A 21,730-nucleotide genomic window follows, 5' to 3' on the forward strand; every position below is an offset into this window, starting at 1 on the left:
TCATACTGTACATAAAAGGCAGCTTAAAGTGCTTCACAAGGTAAAAACAAATTTTGGCAATACAATTACACACAATATCAATACAAAAATACTCCAAAGCAACCATAAAAGGTTCACAAGGTAAAATAAACACACGTTCACATAATTTTATACAATATACCCATAAGCAACTTTAAAAAGATTTGTCTTAACCTGCCTTTTAAAATATGAATGCTAGTTGCCTCTCTCACTTCATTTGGTAGACAATAGTGGGTGAAAGAAACACCACCAGACTGTTTAAGATTTACTGTATATGTGCCAAAGGAACAGAGGATCTTAAACTAGAATTTGGAATCTTGACAGACAGTCTGTAACATATAAAGGTGCCAGATTATGCAGTGTTTTATACATTAATAAAATAATCTATAGTGAACTGGAACCAATGCAACTTCTTTAAAACCGGTGTAAAATACTCTGTCCTTTTTAGTTTCATTGGTACTCTGGCTGCTGCATTTTGTATTAGATATACACCAGTATATTACAATAAGACAGGAAAAAATAAATGCATGAATTAGTGTCTTAGCATCATCCAAAGATTAAAAAAATACAAAACATGATTTTATTAACTCCTGGATAATAGCAGGATTCTGGAAAACATTTGCTAACTTAAGGTCTGTTATGGACAACCAAGTTAACATGTTACTGAGTTAAACTCTTATTAATATAGCTAACCAAGTTGGGTTTACATGCCAATGAGACAATCAGTTTAAAGTCCCCCTGCAGTAAATCATTTTATCCCTTAAAACTCATCTTTGATCACCAAAATGACATAATTAAAGTTTTTTCCTTGAAAAACAAATCGTCATACATAGCTTGAATGTAACTTGACACCCTTGCCTAATTTAGTATGTGCGGTTCTATGAATATGCAAATGAGCCCCGCCTCCACTCACTCACTCAGCTCAGAGATCCACTGGTTGACGATCACACGTTGATCTGATTGGTTACAAGGTCGTTTGTGACGTCAGAAACACCAGCGATTTCAAAGCGTGTTTTTGAGACTGTCTTTGGTTCACTGCAGTTTTAAGGAGAAAATACTCAGCAATGCTGTCGACTTATGAATTTACACATGGTTTGTCTTAAAGCATATTAAAAACACCACATAGACACATAAACAACATTAAAAGCTGGATTTTCACCACAGGGAGACTTTAACTAATGCAGTCATCTGAGATTGGATTTGTTAGAAAAGTACATCTGTGTTGAAAACAATTGGCTTGAAGTGTATTTCTTCACATATTAACATCATATAGGCAGATGTTAAATGAAATACGAACACCAGCACTGTGTGGACATGGGTTGGGTCTATATGCTTTTTGGAGCTGGACTGAAGTTTATATCTCCAGACAAAGTTTAATGGAGTTTATAATCACTATATAACCTATTTCAACTTATCTAACTCCTTATCTATCCATCTTATCTAACTTCTTTTGCTTTTAAAGGCTAAAAAAGAATTGTGGACAGAAGATTGATCTTATGTTTCATACTTACCTTTTTTGTTTGATCTATTTATGTATTTATAATATATTTACAATTGAGACATAAATAAAAAAATTAAGGGTTTAGGGTCTAATTCTCATTAACTAGTTGCTTAGCATGCTAATGACTAGGATATTGGCTGTTTATTAGTACTTATAAAACACATATTAATGCCTTATTCTGTCATAGTTAATAGTGGGACTTGGACCCTAATCTAAAGTGTGAACAAATTCATTTATGTAAAATGTCTGTCAATGTTATTGGCTCATGTTCAGATATTTTATCAGTATTAAAATGCAATACAATACTTGGTAATACTTTATAAAGATGTTCTATTAGTTAATGTTTGTTAAAGCATTAACTAATATTAACTAACAATAAGCATTTTTTACAGTATTTATTAAATCTTTGTTAATGTAGTATCAATAAAACTGTTGCTCAGGTCCATTAAATAATATTAACAGATACAACTTTTGATTTGTATAATGATGTGTAATAACTAAGATTAATAAATGATCTGTAAGGCTTTTGTTCACAAATTGAACCTTTTTGTAAAGTGTTACCAAATACTTATAGTAAACATTACTAAATATATATATAATATAATAAAGTATTAGTTTTAAAATAGGCATTTTATAAGCATTACTTTACACACAAAAATACACGCAAAAATGTGCTTGAAACAGAGTTTTCCAAAGTAATCTGTACTTGAGAATACATTAAAGCCACCAAGACTTGTGTTTAGACTTTTCTTGAAAACATGCTCTGTTAAATTTGGAAAAAGCAAATTGGTAAAACTCTTCTTGAATAATGAATAAATCATGATGGCTCTGTGGACAGCAATGTTTCCTCAAAGCAGGAAAACCCAAGTCCCGACTGAGCCAGGAGTTTCCTCAAAGACGTGCAGCATTGGTGAAGGGGAGAAACTAAACTGTGCCAATGCGTGTGTGTGTGTGTGTGTGTGTGTGTGTGTGTGTGTGTGTGTGTGTGTGTGTGTGTGTGTGTGTGTGTGTGTGTGTGTGTGTGTGTGTGTGTGTGTGTGTGTGTGTGTGTGTGTGTGTGCGAGAGAGAGAGAGCTGTGACGGACTGGCCATCTGTCTGGGGTATTCCCTGCCTGTGGCCTGAGATGCATTCCCATGAACCCACTGATGATAAGATCATGCAAGCAAGTAAAAAGTGACTGGGGCAAGGAAAATGTTGGACGTGTTTATGATAAGTCTTTCCTCATCCATTTGTCATTTGTCATAGAATTGGGTATCATTTACTGTCAACGACTCGGCACAACGCAATCAGTGTCAAGGTTTTCTGTCTGGGAAGCTCATTTTTCCCTCTTGGTTTCCCCAGTTCTCAGTTACACTACTAATAGTGTGGAATGTGGACAGCTGGTTACTTTGATTATACAGAGAAGGGGAAGTATTTAGGGCAGACTAAGGGTACGTTTACATGACAACGATATGCTTAAAATGGAGAAGTCCACGTACAGACGACACCATTATCAAAACAATATCCATTCACACGGATCCGCGAAAAACGCTGTATTCTGCTGCCAGGCCAGTAGATGGCAATGAAACACTATAGACTGAACACGTAATACGCATGAGCATGACGTCATCGTCTTCAGAGATTCCTGTTTTTGTTGTTTACACGGAGACCGTTTTCAAAAACGTACACTTTGAAACCTGTTTTCTAAAGTTTGCGTTTTCAAGCACCCAAAAGTTCGTGTAAACGAACGGCAAAAATGCATAAAACGTTTTTGATGCGTGAAAGCGCTATAATCCCATAAAAGCGCCGATGGGAGTGGAAAGTTCTGCGTGTGATCTACTGAAGACGCGCCAATTCAAGAACACAAACGCAGTCGGATCATTTCCATAATGACCAACTCAATCTACCAAGAGCAGCGCAAATTAGCGTCTGGTTTAAGACATGCTTTTTTGGGCGTTAAATAACGGTGCAAATTGACAAGCGCAAACCTTAGTAAATCACCTTGTGTGTTTCATTTAAAAACTCTCCTCACATACATTTTGTGTCTGAAAGGTAAACTTCAACAAATGCATATGCATTAAGGTCAGCCGCACTCATTTTTCACTGTGTGTCTTTAGTAAATCCTGATAATAGTTTTTTAACAGGGCCAAAAAGTCTGGCCCTAAGTCTTTCTCTGGTTTAGTTCACTGGACTTCAGATCTTGTGTTTGTTATATTCATGATGATGGAATGGAAATGTTTTTTAAAATAGTTTTTTCTAAAAGATTTGTGAAACTGTTGCTTTTTACCCCCCCACATTTTTCTTCTTATTTTTTATTTTTTTTTACTATATATCAATAACAATGATGTGGGACATTTGCTATATATGGACCTAGCTTAGTAGATCTGAATTTAAAGCAGCAATCTATCTATACCATCACAACATTGTATGATCAGTTAAATGCAACATTTACAATTTTACTGATCCTCTATCATTGATCAGACAGAAAGTTATAAACATATGCATGTAAATTACAGAATCACCTACAGCTACAAAAATCTTTAAAGCTTGACTGACACATAGTGTGTAGTCTCATCAGACCATTACAATACGGTGTCCTCCTGTGGTGAAAACCCAGTTTTTAATGTTGTTTATGTGTCTATGTGGTGTTTTTAATATGCTATAAGACAAACCATGTGTAAGTTCATAAGTCGACACCATTGATGAGTATTTTCTCCTTAAAACTGCAGTGAACCAAAGACAGTCTCAAAAACACGGTTTGAAATCGCTGGTGTTTCTGACGTCACAAATTACCTTGTAACCAATCAGATCAACGTGTGATCATCAACCAGTGGATCTCTGAGCTGAGTGAGTGAGTGGAGGCGGGGCTTATTTGCATATTCATAGAACCACATATACTAAATAAGACAAGGGTGTCGAGTTACATTCAAGATATTTTAAGGCATGAAGATTTTTTTCAAAGATGAGTTTTAAGGGATAAAATTTACTACAGGGGGACTTTAAGTCCATCCATCCATTAATTCTCCAAACCGCTTTTCCTATGTAGGGTTGTGAGGATGCTGGAGCCTATCCCAATATTTCAGGCCGTATAGGCAGGGAAACAACCTGGACGGATGGCCAGTCCATCACAGGAATAACACACGCCTGGCTCACCTGGGATTCAAACTGCGGACCTTCTCGCTGTAAGGCGACCCAATGAGTCAGCAATTTGAAGATATATACTCTGAACATTTATGCATGAATCACTGGCCAAATTAGAGCAAGGAGTTGTGAAACATCATCCACAAAGAAGGGGTGAGCAATGGAAATAGGAAGTGGCTCATCTCAGGAAAACCAGCACCCCAGTGATCCATTTTCCATTTGTAGCAACCTCTTCAGAGAATGACACCTTCAAATATGCCAGTCGCTTCCAATATTAGACCCCCATTAACCTAGAATTTCCTAGTTTTGTCTCTGCTAGGGAGACAGAGGAATTAATTGAGAAATGTGAACATTTCAGTGTTGTCTGCCCGAAGTTGGTAAATGGCTGAGACGAACGAGTTTCTCAATAAGTTTGTCAAGCCCTTGTAAAGCCATTGTTTCCGTAACAATGTTTGGAAACGTGTTCTAAATGGAAGTAGTATAAACCCCCAAATATAAAACCCCAAGGATTTCTTCGACAGAAGTGAAAGAGCCAGGATATATATGCTTGGGGTCGACCTGATGGGCCACTTTTCGAATAGCAACAATGGTAGTACTTTCTTTAGTTATGGCCGACTGTTTCACAAAGTGGATCGTGCATTTCCCATTGCGAAACAGAAACACTGTGACTTTGTCACATCTTTAAGGATGAAATCTTCAGCAGGTGGGGGGGTTCTTTCAGACTGCAATTCCTTGGCCTGCGATTGGTCAACCTATGCAAGAACTGGGGGCGACTCAAAAACGAACTGTAAATATTTATAAATGCAGTTCAGTTTTTTTCCCCAATTAGGGATAGCAATGCATTTTTTATAGTTGAGCTTGAACAGTATCACAGCATCATACAAGTAGGCACTGCACATCTGAGGCTGCGGGGGAGTCACTAATATCTTGGCTGCTCTTCCAGATTTAATTGCATACGTACCCTCTGTAGGTTTCTGTTTGAAGATTAAGATCTATATAGATGTTTGAAGATTAGAATATTTATTGGTATTAATGGTAGGTAGGGGATAACTGCCTGTTTTATTAGTAGCCGATATTTCGTTTTTGTGTGTGTGTGTGTATTTCTGATTGGTTTTCTCTCTCTTGCCCTGAGTGACCTTTCCAGTAAGAGTAAGGTTTTCGACAGTCTTGATGCTTCGAATCTTTTCCCGGAACAATCATGGGAAAGCCTCAGTGCTTCATGAGGCTTAATTAGCCCATCCCTAGTAGAGTGCACACAAACACTATAATGAATGCAAAAGACAGTATTTAATAAATCCACAAGCAATAATCCACATAAAGAGACCGGCATACAACACATCTAATATAAACGAGACCCGACAACATTGAACAGAAACAGAGGAACTTAAGTATACATGCAAACGAGGATAATTAATGACACACACCTTAACTGAATGACGAAATCAAATTAACAACCATGACAACAAACTCAACAGGGGAAAAGTGCAAACAGAAACAAAGTCCAAAATGAGTGAGATTGTGACACTACATATTGAACATGACATATAGGATATTACAGAATGAGAAACACTGATTTGTTTAACATTAGAAACACAGGGGTGATCGTACCTCAGAAGTGCTATTTAAAAGGATATTCAAAGGACTGAAATCGTGGTGACGATTTTTTTTAAAAGGTCCATGATGGCACTGTGGGGTTTTTTCCTCCACTTTTACACTGACATTCACTACATCTATCCAACAGGAGGTTGTCCAGTTTGGATTTAATTTACGACAGACTTAATATTTATCCGAATCACGTCAAACTTGGTCTGAAAAAAAAAATTGAGACACGGCTGATGTTAAACTGCAAAATAACTTTTGATGTCTTGAATAAAAAGATAATTGATTTGCTTTAAATCTAATTCGTCACACACATCACAGAAAAAGTTAAGAAATGAGTGTGGCGGGAAGTGGGGGAGTTTGGTTCGGTAGCGCCGTCTTGTGACTAAAATGGTCTAGCCAGTTTAACTCACAGTCACCAAACTTGGTACATATATTGTTCTCATCCAGCTAGACATCTTTCAGAATGACAGTCATTAGCTCTGCCAAACATGTTAACTATTTTGAATTTAATGTGGACTTTTTAAAGACCGCTAAACACTTGTTTTGAGTAGTACGTATAAGCAGAATAAGCAATCCATACCTTTAAATTATTGAAAAAAATGTCAAGGTGGCAGCAGAGTATTAAATATTTTTCAATAATTAAATGGTCTGGAGTCAGTTATTCCTTACATGTGACCCTGGACCACAAAATCAGTCTTATGTGTAATTTTTTTTTTTATTGAGATTTATACATCTTCTGAAAGCGGAATACATAATCTTTCCATTGATATTAGGTTTGTTAGGATATGACAATATTTGGCCTAGATACAACTATTTGAAAATCTGGAAACTGAGGGTGCAGAAAAATCGAAATATTGAGAAAATCGCCTTTAAAGTTGTCCATTTCTATAGGCGATTGTGCTGCATCCACTCACAAAAATATATTTTTAATATATTTAAGGTGGGAAATTTACAAAATATCTTCATGGATCATGATCTTTACTTAATATCCTGATGATTTTTGGCATAAAAGAAAAATCGATAATTTTGCCCCATACAATGTTTTGTTGGCTTTTGCCACAAATATACCCGTGCGACTTAAGACTGGTTTTGTGATCCAGGGTCACACATAAGATGTTTTTGCATAAGGGTTTGATTTGTCGCCTGAAGTGTGATCCTTTGAACACCTGTCAGGTAGATTACACCTTTCCTCTGACACATGAATACTTCTCGCTACATTTACAGTACATTTATTTACTTTTCTATCGAAAGTTCCTTACAAATGAGGGAAGTGAAGTAATTCATCTTAACAGCAAAGTGATTCGTGTTAAGGAGGCAGTAACATGAGACGGGCTATAATGCAAAGTGCCAAGATTGTTCTGAATACAGGCTAGAATAGAGATGAAAGCAAGAGAAATTATGGAATATAAAGATATAAAGCATTTAGTTTAATATTCAGAGTCACCTTATGCACAGAAACCTGCCCTGGTTAGAAACCTTTTGCAAAAACAAAAACAAAATGTTCAATTCAATTCATTTTAAAGTTGATTGACTGAGAGAACAGATCTGTCCAAACACCATGACTGACAGGGATGGTTTATGAATAATGAATCATGAGTCATAAGTCATAAATCAACTACTAGTGCGTATAAACGAGTTATGTGCACTGTCACTGGTTTAATAGGGTCTGTGAGTGAGTTAAAGTTATGTCTTAACTACTGATCTAGTCATCTTAGAAGACTAGTTTACCTTCAATAACCACTGCGGAAACTGCCCAGGGCTTCGTTTCTCGAAAGTAGATTAGAGCCAATGGTCTCTACAATCAACTTAGATTGTGATGCTTTTGAGAAACACAGCCCTGGCTTTCCCATGATATCCACTTTCAGTCAACCGAAAACATAATGTTGGCTATTTTAGTCAGATCTATATGTGAAATGTATGATTTAAGCCTCTGTAATGTCACTAAATTTGACACTCATTGGCACTCATGCACTTTTTTCCCCGTTTAACAGAGAATTGTATCTAAAATTAAGTTTAAATTTAACAAAGTATTTGGTCTCCACAATACTTTATTTGATTGTCAATATTACAGGATATTTGTTTTTTATTCAGAACTTAATTCATGGATTTAAATACTGTGTGTACCTGTACTTGTGTAATGACAATAAAGTTGAATCTAATCTAATCTAAATAAGAAAATAGACAGAACTGACCAAAATTTTGGTCCCCCAAGACTTATTAAGATCCTATTATGCCCTTTTACGAAGTCTTGATTTTGTTTTTGGGGTGTACTAGAATATGCTTTTATATTTGATAGTTAAAAAAACACATTATTTTTTATATATTTTACATTATTACAGCTCCTCTCTTCCTAGTCTGTCTCGAACATGCTGTATAGTTCCTGTTTCGATGAAGCCCTTCCTTCTGAAATGTGCTGTGATTGGTTTGCTGGCCCAGTGTGTTGTGATTGGCAGCATTTAGCGGGTGTTCGGGAAATGTCACGGCACTTACCATAACTGTGAGTTTTATCTGCTCAGGTGTAAATATTAAGGATGGCGTCAAATTCAAACCAATTGAAGCCTGATTCAGAGTTAAGAATGTAACAAACAAGAGGATCGTCCAGAACGGATTTCACAGGACACTTCAGAGGGGTATGTTTTTTTCCCCCGTTTTTTTCTTCTTCTAATTTTCTTATACATTTGAGATACGTTATACACCATTTAATCATGATACTTGTCTGAAAACTATGGTAATACAAACAGTAATCAATCACAAAACCATGGTTAATTTTCCTAAGGTGCGGTGAACAGTCTTACAAAAGCGAGAGCTTACAGAAGCTCCAGTAAACACTATATCAACACTAATAGGTTTGTTAGCCTTAGGAAGGTCGAAATAAATTAGTTTTAGAAACAGGGTGGAAAAAACAGCGTCTCTTTGACAACGACGACTGTCTTCTCTATAGCAGCTCAACCAGGCCTTGTCCACTTTTTTTGCGTAGTCAGTGGGCTGGGATTATTTAAATGAGTAACATTATGACTTCACAAAGCTCGGAAAAAAATGTGTTGTAGTCCAAACGAGCCGTTGTAGATTCTGTAGATTCTGCTGGATTCTGTTAAATAAAATATCTCCCTTTGGAGTGGACTTTGAACTTGGAAACCTTGCAGATCTTTTTATGCTCAGACAGCAACATTACACACCAACTAATGTTGAAAAAAAGAGAAAAAGCATAACAAGACCCCTTTAATACATTTGGTAGAACAGCCTTTGGTCAAAATAACTGCAATTAAGTTCTTTCTAAAATGATCATCAAGCTCTCTGCACCGCTTTACTGTAATTTTGGCCCACTCCTCTTGTGCAAACAGCTCCAGTTCCCCCATATTAGATTGGCGTCTTCCCTTAACTTCTGTTTCCAGACCTCTCCACAAGCTTTCAATGTGATTTAGATCTAGACTCATTGCCGAACAGTCCAGAATTTTGTCTTGAGTGATTCCTGGGTGCATTTTGCCCTACATAAAGACCTTTGACTTTCAATGGAGACCAAGCTTTCTGACACTCTGTCCAACATTGTGCCCCCAAATACCCTTTTCACTGGATTTCATGATGCCATGCACACAAAGACACTCAGTGCCAGAGGCAGCAGAGCATCCCCAAAACACTGGTGAACCACCTCCATGTTTGACTGTAAGGAACCTTCTCTTTTCTTTGAAAGCTTTATTTTGTTTTCTGTGATGGCATGGTTTACTCAAAAGCTCTACTTTGGTCTCATCTGTCAGGACCCGCTAGAAATTTGACGTTCTCAAAACATCGCCGCTGGTGTCAAGGAAGTCGCCTAGTAATGTTCCCAGATGTTCATGATGTGGAGTTGTTTAAAGGATTGGGGGACGTTATTTGGCGGACCTTCGGGGAACATTCAGGATGTTTACGGAACATTTATGGGACCACATTTTATTTGGATATGTAATGTTCCCAGAAAGTTCTCAGAATGTGCCCGCTGGTATCAAGGACGTCGCAGCATGGTTACGTTCCCAGAATGTTCCGAGACGGTCATGATGTGGAGTTCTTTAAACGTTTAGGAGACGTTATTTGGCGGACCTTCAGGAAACATTCAAGACGTTCTGGGAATGTTTAGGGGACCATTACTATAGGACGTTCCCTCTAGGTCTCGACTAGGGTTGTCAAAAGTAAAGGTACTTTGGTACCAAGTCGGTACTGATTTTTTTTTTTTTTACAGCACGATACCAGCATTTCAGTTGTAACAGTAGTACCGAGTACTGGGTATATTCAGTACCCACTAATAGGCAGCTGGTTTCAGTCATTTCCGTGTTTATCTAAACGTCCCAATAAAGACATATCAGGAATGTTATTATATGACCAACAGAGGACCACGTGGGAACATTCTGTTAACTCTGTCCTCTTTGTAACGTTCTTATGTGACCATAAAATAAACAAAATGGAGCATCCCCATAAAATCATATAAGGAACCTTGAACTGCAGCACTTTCATAACCACAAGAGGTAGGAACGTCCCTATTGTTCTGTAAAGGTTTGGGATTTTCGTCACCTTTAGAGAAATTTTAGGGAATGTTTTGCAAGGTTGCGCGAACATCCCCTCTCACGTGGATAGATATTTAGGTGCATTCAGGTGTGTTCTGGCAAATTTCAGTCTGGCTTTCTTATACCAGTCAGTGGGGTTCTCTTGGGTTTCCATTACCACGTAACTCTCTTTCTTTGAGTGATGGCGCAAGCTGTTTGCCGGTGCAAAAAACAGTGGGCTAAAGTGCTTTCTCCACCACTGATTCTTCACTGCAATCTTCTATCAAGTTTCCTCTTGTGGCCTCGTCCAGTGCGGTCAGCTACAGTGCCTTCTTGCTAACATTAAGTACGTGGAAACAGGAAAAGCAAGGTCTCAGGAGATGCTCTTGGAGCCTTGAGGTTGTCCATCTTAATTCTGTCCACGGACCTCAGATAATTCTCTGGTTTTGTTTCTGTTGTTCATGCCCATTGCAGTACAAACAATAACATAAACATTTTCTCTATTCAAACTCAATTCATTAATCTTTCAACTCACCAAAAGAAAGTTCAATTCCAAAGTAAATAAGAATATCTTTGCTCTAGAAGGCATCATTAATATTTTCGAGGTCATTTTAGGATTTCTCTGTGGAATTAGGTAATTTTGTTTTGTTCAACTGCATGCATACATATTCGGATACCAAATTATGTTTTAATTCTGGAAGATATTATGCAATTATTTTTTTGAGTGCGAGGATGCCAGTATTTGTTGCTACCACTGCCATGTTCTGAACAGGAAAAAAAACCAGAATGATTTTTCTTCCCCTCTTCTGGAGATTTTCACATAATTTTCTCACCAAATGTACTCTGTTTTTACATGCACAGAAACAGGTACAAAATTGAATATACCTTCACAGAATATGTATTACTATTATAAAGTAATAAAAAAACACATATGATGTGCTTGAAATGGTTGGCTATTGAAGACTGATGGAGAAGCTATTAGCAGCAATAATGGATCTCATGCACACTCTATTGTTTAAAAACCCATTAAAACAACAATGCAAGTACAGTAGCTACTATTTGAAGCATATAATATGATGTGTGCTTGGCAACATGGTGTAGGAGGTGTGCGGCTGCCTTCAGGGTATATCACTGCCTCCTACTGCTCTACTTGACTTTCAGCTTTTACAATATCAGCTTCCAGGGAGAAAAAAAGGCTTTCTTTTACAGCTATGACAATCATACAACAATCACCATTTGTACAGATTTTTTTTTTTAAATGACAAATGCATATATAGTACCTAGGCTACTCCAAGATCTTCAGTCCTACTCTAATAATTTAGACATCTAGTTGTCTGTTTTTTCACACGAACCCTCCAGTTCAGTTCCAAAAGTTCACAATAAGAACGGAACAGTTAAATATCCACCTTGATTAAATTGTTGAAAAATTAGAAAGTTCAGGGCTTATACCTGACAGTTCCTACTTATTTGAACTAAGATGTCACATGTTATTAAAGGCACCACATCTGCATTTGAGCACTTTGGGGTTTAATACTGAATTTGTCTTTGCACTTGACATTAAAACAGCATTCATACGTCATACAACTCAATACATGCAATTCTCTTGTGTAGGAAACTCCCTGTCAATAAATGTAAATGAAAGTGAATGATTGTTATGAGGTAAAAAAAGATCTATGACTTGGGGCCAGTTGCATAACCATCCATTATGTTAAGAACTAGTATGACCAACTAGCAGTTAGTTAGAGGTAATCAGTCTTTCTTTTTCTGTATCAAATTAGACCAATCTACATTTTTATGTAACTAACATAAAAAAAGTTATAAACAGTCGTAAAAAAAAAAAAATGATGACTGAAAATTCTGTCATTGTAATTGCTCACCCTCGTGTCGTTCCAAACTCATAAGACTTTCGTTCATCTTCGGAAAACAAATTAAGAACCTTTTGATGAAGTCTGAGAGCTTTCTACCTCTCCATTGACAGCTGCACAACTGAAACTTTGACGCTTTAAAAAGTTCAAAAAGAGACTGGACATCATTGGTTCTTGCAGAAGCTCAAATGTGCTGCGTAACACCAGAATGAACCTCATTGGTTCTTGCAGAAGCTCAAACCTGTTGCGTAACACGAGAATGAACCTCATTGGTTCTTGCTGAAGCTCAAATGTGATGCGTAACATGAGAATGAACCTCATTGGTTCTTGCCGAAGCTCAAACGTGCTGCGTAACACGAGAATGAACCTCATTGGTTCTTGCCGAAGCTCAAACGTACTGCGTAACATGAGAATGAATCTCATTGGTTATTGTAGAAACTCAAACGTGTTGCGTAATACGAGGATGAACCTCATTGGTTCTTGCCAAACCTCAAACGTGTTGAGTAACACGAGAATGAACCTCTTTGGTTCTTGCAGAAGCTCAAACGTGCTGCGTAACACGAGAATGAACCTAATTGGTTCTTGCCGAAGCTCAAACGTACTGAGTAACATGAGAATGAATCTCATTGGTTATTGTAGAAACTCAAACGTGTTGCGTAATACGAGGATGAACCTCATTGGTTCTTGCCAAAGCTCAAACGTGTTGAGTAACACGAGAATGAACCTCTTTGGTTCTTGCCGAAGCTCAAACGTGCTGCGTAACACGAGAATGAACCTAATTGGTTCTTGCCGAAGCTCAAACGTACTGCGTAACATGAGAATGAATCTCATTGGTTATTGTAGAAACTCAAACGTGTTGCGTAATACGAGGATGAACCTCATTGGTTCTTGCCAAAGCTCAAACGTGTTGAGTAACACGAGAATTAACCTCTTTGGTTCTTGCAGAAGCTCAAACGTGCTGCGTAACACGAGAATGAACCTCATTAGTTCTTGCCGAAGCTCAAACGTGATGCGTAACACGAGAATGAACCTCATTGGTTCTTGCCGAAGCTCAAACGTGCTGCGTAATACGAGAATGAACCTCATTGGTTCTTGCCGAAGCTCAAACGTGATGCGTAACATGAGAATGAACCTCATTAGTTCTTGCCGAAGCTCAAACGTGCTGCGTAACACGAGAATGAACCTCATTGGTTCTTGCAGAAGCTCAAACGTGCTGCGTAACATGAGAATTAACCTCATTGGTTCTTGCCGAAGCTCAAACGTACTGCGTAACACGAGAATGAACCTCATTAGTTCTTGCAGAAGCTCAAACGTGCTGCGTAACACGAGAATTAACCTCATTGGTTCTTGCCGAAGCTCAAACGTACTGCGTAACACGAGAATGAACCTCATTAGTTCTTGCAGAAGCTCAAATGTGCTGCGTAACACGAGAATGAACCTCATTAGTTCTTGCAGAAGCTCAAACGTGCTGTGTAACACGAGAATGAACCACATTAGTTCTTGCAGAAGCTCAAACGTGCTGCGTAACACGAGAATGAACCTCATTGGTTCTTGCAGAAGCTCAAACGTGCTGCGTAACACGAGAATTAACCTCATTGGTTCTTGCCGAAGCTCAAACGTACTGCGTAACACGAGAATGAACCTCATTGGTTCTTGCAGAAGCTCAAACGTACTGCGTAACACGAGAATGAACCTCATTGGTTCTTGCCGAAGCTCAAACGTGATGCGTAACACGAGAATGAACCTCATTGGTTCTTGCCGAAGCTCAAACGTGCTGCGTAACACGAGAATGAACCTCATTGGTTCTTGCCGAAGCTCAAACATGCTGCGTAATACGAGAATGAACCTCATTGGTTCTTGCCGAAGCTCAAACGTGATGCGTAACATGAGAATGAACCTCATTGGTTCTTGCCGAAGCTCAAACGTGCTGCGTAACATGAGAATGAACCTCATTAGTTCTTGCAGAAGCTCAAACGTGCTGCGTAACATGAGAATGAACCTCATTAGTTCTTGCAGAAGCTCAAACGTGCTGTGTAACACGAGAATGAACCTCATTGGTTCTTGCAGAAGCTCAAACGTGCTGCGTAACATGAGAATGAACCTCATTAGTTCTTGCAGAAGCTCAAACGTGCTGCGTAACATGAGAATGAACCTCATTAGTTCTTGCAGAAGCTCAAACGTGCTGCGTAACATGAGAATGAACCTCATTAGTTCTTGCAGAAGCTCAAACGTGCTGCGTAACATGAGAATGAACCTCATTGGTTCTCACATTTCAAGCGAACATGCTTAAGCTTACGTTAACCGTAACTGTTGTGTGAGTTGATGAATGTTTATGTGAATAAAAGCCTAAATTAAATATGTTCATCATATAAAGCGATTGTGTCTCTTCAGAAATTTGGACTAAACCACTCAATTCATAATCTCTTTATGAACTTTTTGAAGCGTCAAAGTGGTAGTTTTGTAGCTGGGGGGACAGAAATCTATCAGATTTGATTAAAAATATCTTCATTTGTGTTCTGAAGATGAAAGAAAGCCTTACAGGTTTGGAACGACATGAGCGTGAGTAATTAATGACAGAATTAAAATTTTTGGGTGAACTATCGCTTTAAGTAATTCCTGTTCCAGATAACACAGAATGAGTCAATCAAATGGGGTCTTTAGACTGACTACAGATCATCTATAGACTGGCAATAAATCAACTGTAAATCGAGTCCACTGTTGATGTTCTGTTGATTGCTTACAGACCTGATCCTTGAGCGGGTATTAATGCATTTGAACTAATCTGTGCACCTACCCCGAGTCGACAGCTTCTTTGTGTTGATGATCTTAGCAGCGTACTCTTGCCCTGAGAGAACTTTCAAACATCTTCGCACCACAGAAAAGGCTCCCCTAAAAATCAGAGAACATGGAAGCAATGTCTGCATGTTTCTGTGAATGTAAACTTCAAGAAAGAAAGGCAGGTTTACCTGCTAGGCAAGCAGTAATATATTGAATTATGCAATATTTCAATGTCTGAATTGAATTGCCACCCACAAAGGCAATTATGTAAGCGGTTTGACTGCCCACAGAAAAAGATGTGTGTGTGTGTGTGTGTGTGTGTTCAGTATGAGGGTGTATGTGGGAGTAGAGCAGTGGGCACAAGGCCAGATGGAGTTGAAGACCCATCTCTGTAGAGGTGTTATATGCTCTCAAATCAAGAAAACAAGTATACAGTGCATTCGCTCAGGAAAAAATGCTGTAGTACAGAGTGGGTGGATGGAAAGAGGGAAGCAAGCAGATTTTTTTTTGTACTTCTGCCTCAACATTTCAGGGCATTGTTACTGGCACTACATGCATTGATATACGAATATCTACATTTTATAGTGTATAACAGTCCGATTGCTCAACAATTTCATTTCATTGTATTGTGTTATATAGATATAGATGGATAGATATATAGATATATATGAGGTGAACCTGATTTCACCAAGTACAACATGTTCCTGGATAATAAAATTATAATTTTTTTATTTTTATCCCTGAACAACATTCTAGTCAACCAGTCAGATTTGAGGGACACGTTTATAGTTTATGTCAAGTTTAGTCTTAGAACCAGGGTTATGTGCTTCTACACCAGTGTCATTAATCTATCATTTCCTTCTGATTTTAGGAATAACTTATGGGTAGGGTTAGATTTAGGGGTAGGGATGGGGTTAGGACTACATTTTTGGACAGGAATGTTGTTCCAGGATCAACAAAATATGTTGACCCAGGAACATGTCTTACTTGGCAATATACTGTGTGTGTGTTGTGTGTGTGTGTGTGTGTGTGTGTGTGTGTGTGTGTGTGTGTGTGTGTGTGTGTGTGTGTGTGTGTGTGTGTGTGTGTGTGTATACATATATCTGCTTGCTTCCCTCTTTCCATCCACCCACTCTGTACTACAGCATTTTTTCCTGAGCGAGTGCACTGTATACTTATTTTCTTGATTTGAGAGCATATATATGGCATTTTCTGATTTCTCTTCTGCCATCTTTAAAGATGAATGTTCATCTCGATGTTGTTAATGAGTTGTGTGCAGTCAGTATATTATGTTTCTTCTTTTGCATTGAGCAGTCACTGAATTTTGCAAAACCCAGTTAGGTTGCTGACTGCAACTTAATTAGGCTCTGACTACAATTAAATAAAAAAAGACACTAGACAGGGATTCTTCTTCTTCAGCATGCGCTCTTTGTAAGCATAAGATCATTTCACTGTACTGTTAATGCATAATGTTAGAATCGCTCATCATATCTTGCATCTGAACTTTTAGGTAATTTCCTCAGTGGATCTCCTTCAGCCAATGTCTGCCTGTTATGTTATGTAATGTAAGTTGCGTTGTGTGCGTTCTCAAGTTAGTACATACCCATGGATCATTTCCAAACATCCTGACTGCACTGATTTCATAATATCCTAAAACATTCAAACCAAAATTTGCCTTGTAACTGGTTTCAATTTAAACTGGAAAGTGGATTTGCCGTCCTTTTAGAATCTATCGAGGACATTTTCCAGATATGTTGTCCTTATTCTTTAAGGGACAAGATGTTTAACAATTACAACTCTTAACATTAGCTGATTTGTAAAATAATTGAATTTTTTTATTGATTGAAAATAACATCTTTGGCCATCTCAAACATGTCACGTTGGTTTAAAGAAATGAAGCAATTCCAACTTACTTTCCCAGTTCCTCAAACAGCTGGTATTCCTCAGTAAAGCGTGTGCAGGTGATGGTTGCCATCCTTGAAGTGTGTGTGTTTCCTGCGTCTGATGAGAGTGTCGTCAGGCAGGAGGAACAGAAGCGCGATCAAACGCCTGGTCTGGAGATCGTTTTCTATATCGGAAAAGTGGAAGTGGAATGAAAAAAAAAAAAAAAAAGATAGATCTTTCTGTGGCTGCCTGCGACTGGCTGCTCTTCTCCATACACAGCCCTCGTTACCATGGCAGCCGCATCCTCCTCCTCTCCTCACATGCTCACACACATGAAGCCATGCAGACAGTAAAACACACCCACACACCTTCAGTGTGCATCACACTGTTACTTCACAGCAGTCTGCTTTTACTGTATGAATAGATGTCCAAAATAGCTGTTTGAAAGGCTCTCGGATAAAATGATGGGGAAAGTTCACTTCTTACCTAAAAATCCCTTCGTTCAAATGCAACCTTTGCAGCATATCTTTTAACTAATTCGAGATGTTATTAGTAGGGCCTGTAATCACTAGTGTATAACATTACTCATTAGTAGAAATTCCCCTGCATGCAGATTTGAAGGTGCTCTGAGCGATGTTGGGTGACGTCACTTCTTGTTGACGTTCGAAGTATTGTCAAACAAAACGGAGGCTAGCTCGACCCTCCCTCCTCCTCATCCCGTCCCCTCCCTTCCATGCTTCCTTCTAACAATATACTTCTTTGCTATTTGTTCATCGGAACGTCATCTCTTTGGTCGTGTGTCGGCCATATCAAAATTCAAGAGAATATAATTCTAACGTTAGTCGTTGTCATTGTCTAGGACATCTGTCCTCTAGCTAAGTTCCCTCTTCATGCTTCCTTTCTCCCCCACACCCCTTCATGTGCACGCGCACTAACCCCCAACCCCAACCCCAACCCCAACCCCCAACCCCAAATCATTCTTGTCGGTTATTGGCTGGAACACTGTTTGTTACGTTTCGTGGTCCAGGCTGGGCCAGTTTGTTTTTGTTGCCGTTTGTAGAGCCTGGGCGGTCTACAGAGACCGTGTTTTTTTACAGTGTGTTCAGGGGACAGGCAGCTAGCGGAGAGTGAGGAGGTGTTTGCTGTATGTGACAAAAAATGTTTCGGCCTAAAAAACGCGTGACATCGCTTAGAGCACCTTTAATGATGTCTGGCATTTTCTCTATCTAAATATTAAAGAGATACAGGATATAGAGGGAAAAATAGTGAGTAAAAATACACAGTTTACCCAAGGTGGCTCATAGGGTCAGGTTACTAGGCCAGTGGTTCACAAATAATAAAATGTTCAATTAAATTAAATTCAGATTTGTTTGTATAGCGCTTTTCACAGTACATATCATTTCAAAGCAGCTTTACAGAAAATGCATGAGTCTACATTACAATTTAGAGTGATCTGTTATTACAGGTGACTGTGTCCAAGTTATGTATTTCAGAAATGATGTATACAAATCAAGCAGTGATGTATTCATTTAAACAATGTATTAATTTAAGGCAAAAACAATGAGCTCATAAAAGTAATGAAAACATGTTGTTAAAAAATTATTAGGATATATAGATTTTTTTTTGCATTGGTGCATGTTGATCCAGATTTTGAAGTCCTCGCAGGTGTTGGAGTCCATTAGGGGTGTGCGATATTAACAAAACATTGTATCTCGATATTTTCTGGGATTTTCTCGATAATGATAATTAGACAGTATTTTGCTGAGAGTGTTTGTGTTGGTTCCTTGGCAGGTTTAGGACTGCCGTGAACAGCTGACTCACAAAGTGTTATTCTTCATATTCTGTGCGGTGGTCAGTTCGCAGCAGTGACAGAAATAATATTTTTCCAAAAAGTTTACATTTATTTTTAACTTTTATAGCCATTTTACCGTTATAAAGGTTTTTTTCTAACCTACATAAACATATGCATAATCTTTTGTGTTCATTTTTATATTTAATATATCCAATTAGAATAATAAGACACTATACGGTTGTTACCAAACACATGAAATCAGTATCAACTAAATTTATCTTTGCAATGCAGAGGAAACACAGAAGCTGCATCTGAAGTGGCGTTTACTCAGACTGTTTAATGCAGCTCAGAGGGACATGAATGCATTTAACCTGCAGCTACACATGCTGTAATAATGTTTTGATGTTTAAAACATAAAACGTTGAATATTTATATTAATGAATTTAAAAATGAAGGTGGCCAGCTGTAGGATGGTCGTGATAATATTTGAGTACAGTGGGTCGAATTACTGTACATATAACTTAAGCTACTTCATTGGGTGGAGAGTGCAGGTTGTCTTGGGCTGCGTTTACACTTGGCATTAACATGCGATCACCGTGATCCGATCAAGCAGATCGGATCATAAGCCAATCAGGACACGGTGCGTTTACACCTGTCCACATCAAGTGGCTTCTGTATCTGGATAACAGATCGGCTCTCGCATTCCCGTGAAAAAACAACAACAAAAACAAAGGATGGCTCCGGTGCAAAGTCGGCCTGAAGTGGGTTTTCTTTTAAAAACATTTTTCAGTCGGGGTACATTTGACAAAGTACCAATTATGTGGACCGATGCCGTAATGGAAACGGTACAGAGAAAAGTATGGGTCCGAGAAAGTTTCCAGCTGTGGTGGGAAAAATGCGCATTCTTTACAGAAAATGAATGGTTCTGCAACTTATGGTGCGAAGGCAAACATTTCAGTGTATTTGCGATGTAGGGGAGAGCGGGGCACAACCTAACGCGGGGCTAGTTGTAACACCCTTGTTTTAAAAAGGCCTACTTCCACACATGTTAGCATTACAAATTACAAAACTTAGTGTATTTTCTAATTGCCATATCAACACTATATAGAGAAAAAATTGTGCAAAAATTCAGAAATCTTTGGAAGATATCACTGAACATTTATTTAACCATAGCAAAAGTAAATTTCTTCTCATCTCTATTTTTGGTGTTTATTTTAAATTAGACAAATCTGATATTATTTTAATCTCCAATATGTTATTTAACAGTTGCTATGGTTCTTTAATGCTTCGCTAACTAGCAGAAGACACTAGCAGTGTTTAAATCCCAGTTGTGCAGGTGGGGCATGTTGTCACACTGCGTTACAATGAGCCCCTATTAAAACTATGCTATTAAATTCTATACTTTTATGAATTCTATTGAGAAAACATTAGAAAAAGGTGAATAAAGACTGAGAGTCAATGTTCAGAAATTATTAATTATTATTATGTTTTGAACTATGTTGTATAGCTTTGTTTTCTGGTGTGTTCGTTGACACACTCAAAAAAAAATTTCTTTTAATTATTAAAAATTGCCATTATTTTACATGAAAAAGTTAATAATTGTATTTTATTGAGAAAATATTTTAGTTTGTCTTGTATATTTTTTTTATTAGATCAGATAGCATTTTAAGCTGTCATATGGTCATGTTACAATGTACCCCACCTATGGGGCATGTTGTCACATTTCACTTCCATTCTTTCGGGGTATATCAAGAAAAAAGTATACACTGTATTAATAAAACAAAACCACATAAATGTACTAGACATGTGGGAAATTAATGTGGGGAAAAATAAATATTCTGAACAGGTTTACAGAAATGGAGAAAGTCAAAAAGCGTTAGGTTGCGCCCGCTCATATATTAATGACAGTGGGGGGGGTGTTTGTGTGATGTCCACCTGTGAATGCAGACACGATGGCTGGATTACATTTACATTACACTGAGATCCGATCACAATGCGTCCTCGACTACCTCCGAACCTGGACACACTGATCGGATAACATTCCCATCAGAAGCATGTTTACACTTGTCTTTTCAATGTGTATGTGGACAACATCCGGATACAGGCCGCATATTAATGCCAAGTGTAAACACAGCATTAGAGTCCCTGAAATAAAGCAGACCATCATTAATGACATGTTCTTCGTCTGTACCGCCCCCTTCAAGGTTTCAAAGTAGACCGCCAACCACTGGGTCACCCACCATTTTGTAACGGCCTCAACTGCGCTCTGTCTGTGATCGTGACCGAGGAGAGACTGCGCAGATCCAACCCAGCTATGACCGCATGCGGCACCATCTCGCTAGTCGCCCAGAGGGGTTGGGACCACCTCAGGCTGTTGTGGTCAGTATAATTGGTTACATGAAGGCCCTCGATGTAAGGTCTGAAATGTTTCAGAGCCAAAAAACACTCCCAAACACTCTTTCTCAGGTGTTGAGTACGGCCTTTCCGCTTTGTGGAATGTTCTGCTCGCGAAAGCTACAACCACACCTCGCCCCATGTCATCCCTCTGCATCAAGGCCGCACCAAGGCCCAAGTCACAAGCGTCAGTGTGGATGAAGAATGGCCGTGTAAAATCTGGGAGGCACAGAATGGGTTCAGACGTATGGCAGTTTTTCAAGT

At 38.4% G+C, this 21,730-nt stretch overlaps 1 protein-coding gene and 1 long non-coding RNA gene across 3 annotated transcripts in view; one reads left to right on the top strand and one right to left on the bottom strand.

Annotated features, from left to right (window-relative positions):
- camk2a (calcium/calmodulin-dependent protein kinase II alpha) overlaps positions 1–17,596 on the bottom strand; it is a 53,774-nt gene extending 36,178 nt beyond the window's left edge. The window contains exons 1-2 of one of the 2 annotated variants that reach the window (XM_082141339.1): positions 17,310–17,596; positions 15,413–15,507 (exon numbers count right to left, since the gene is read on the bottom strand). In XM_082141339.1, coding sequence (XP_081997465.1) covers positions 15,413–15,507; positions 17,310–17,371 — 157 coding nt within the window. In that variant the 5' untranslated portion in view covers positions 17,372–17,596. The remainder of the gene's footprint in view (positions 1–15,412; positions 15,508–17,309) is intronic. The other variant, XM_082141340.1, reaches the window with a different exon arrangement.
- LOC309478058 lies at positions 850–19,763 on the top strand. The gene is made up of 2 exons (XR_014198795.1): positions 850–992; positions 19,624–19,763. It is a non-coding gene; the product is annotated as an uncharacterized lncRNA (long non-coding RNA).
- Positions 19,764–21,730: the final 1,967 nt, after the last annotated feature.

Source organism: Leuciscus leuciscus, assembly GCF_965113295.1.
Source record: "Leuciscus leuciscus genome assembly, chromosome: 16".
Lineage (NCBI taxonomy): Eukaryota > Metazoa > Chordata > Actinopteri > Cypriniformes > Leuciscidae > Leuciscus > Leuciscus leuciscus.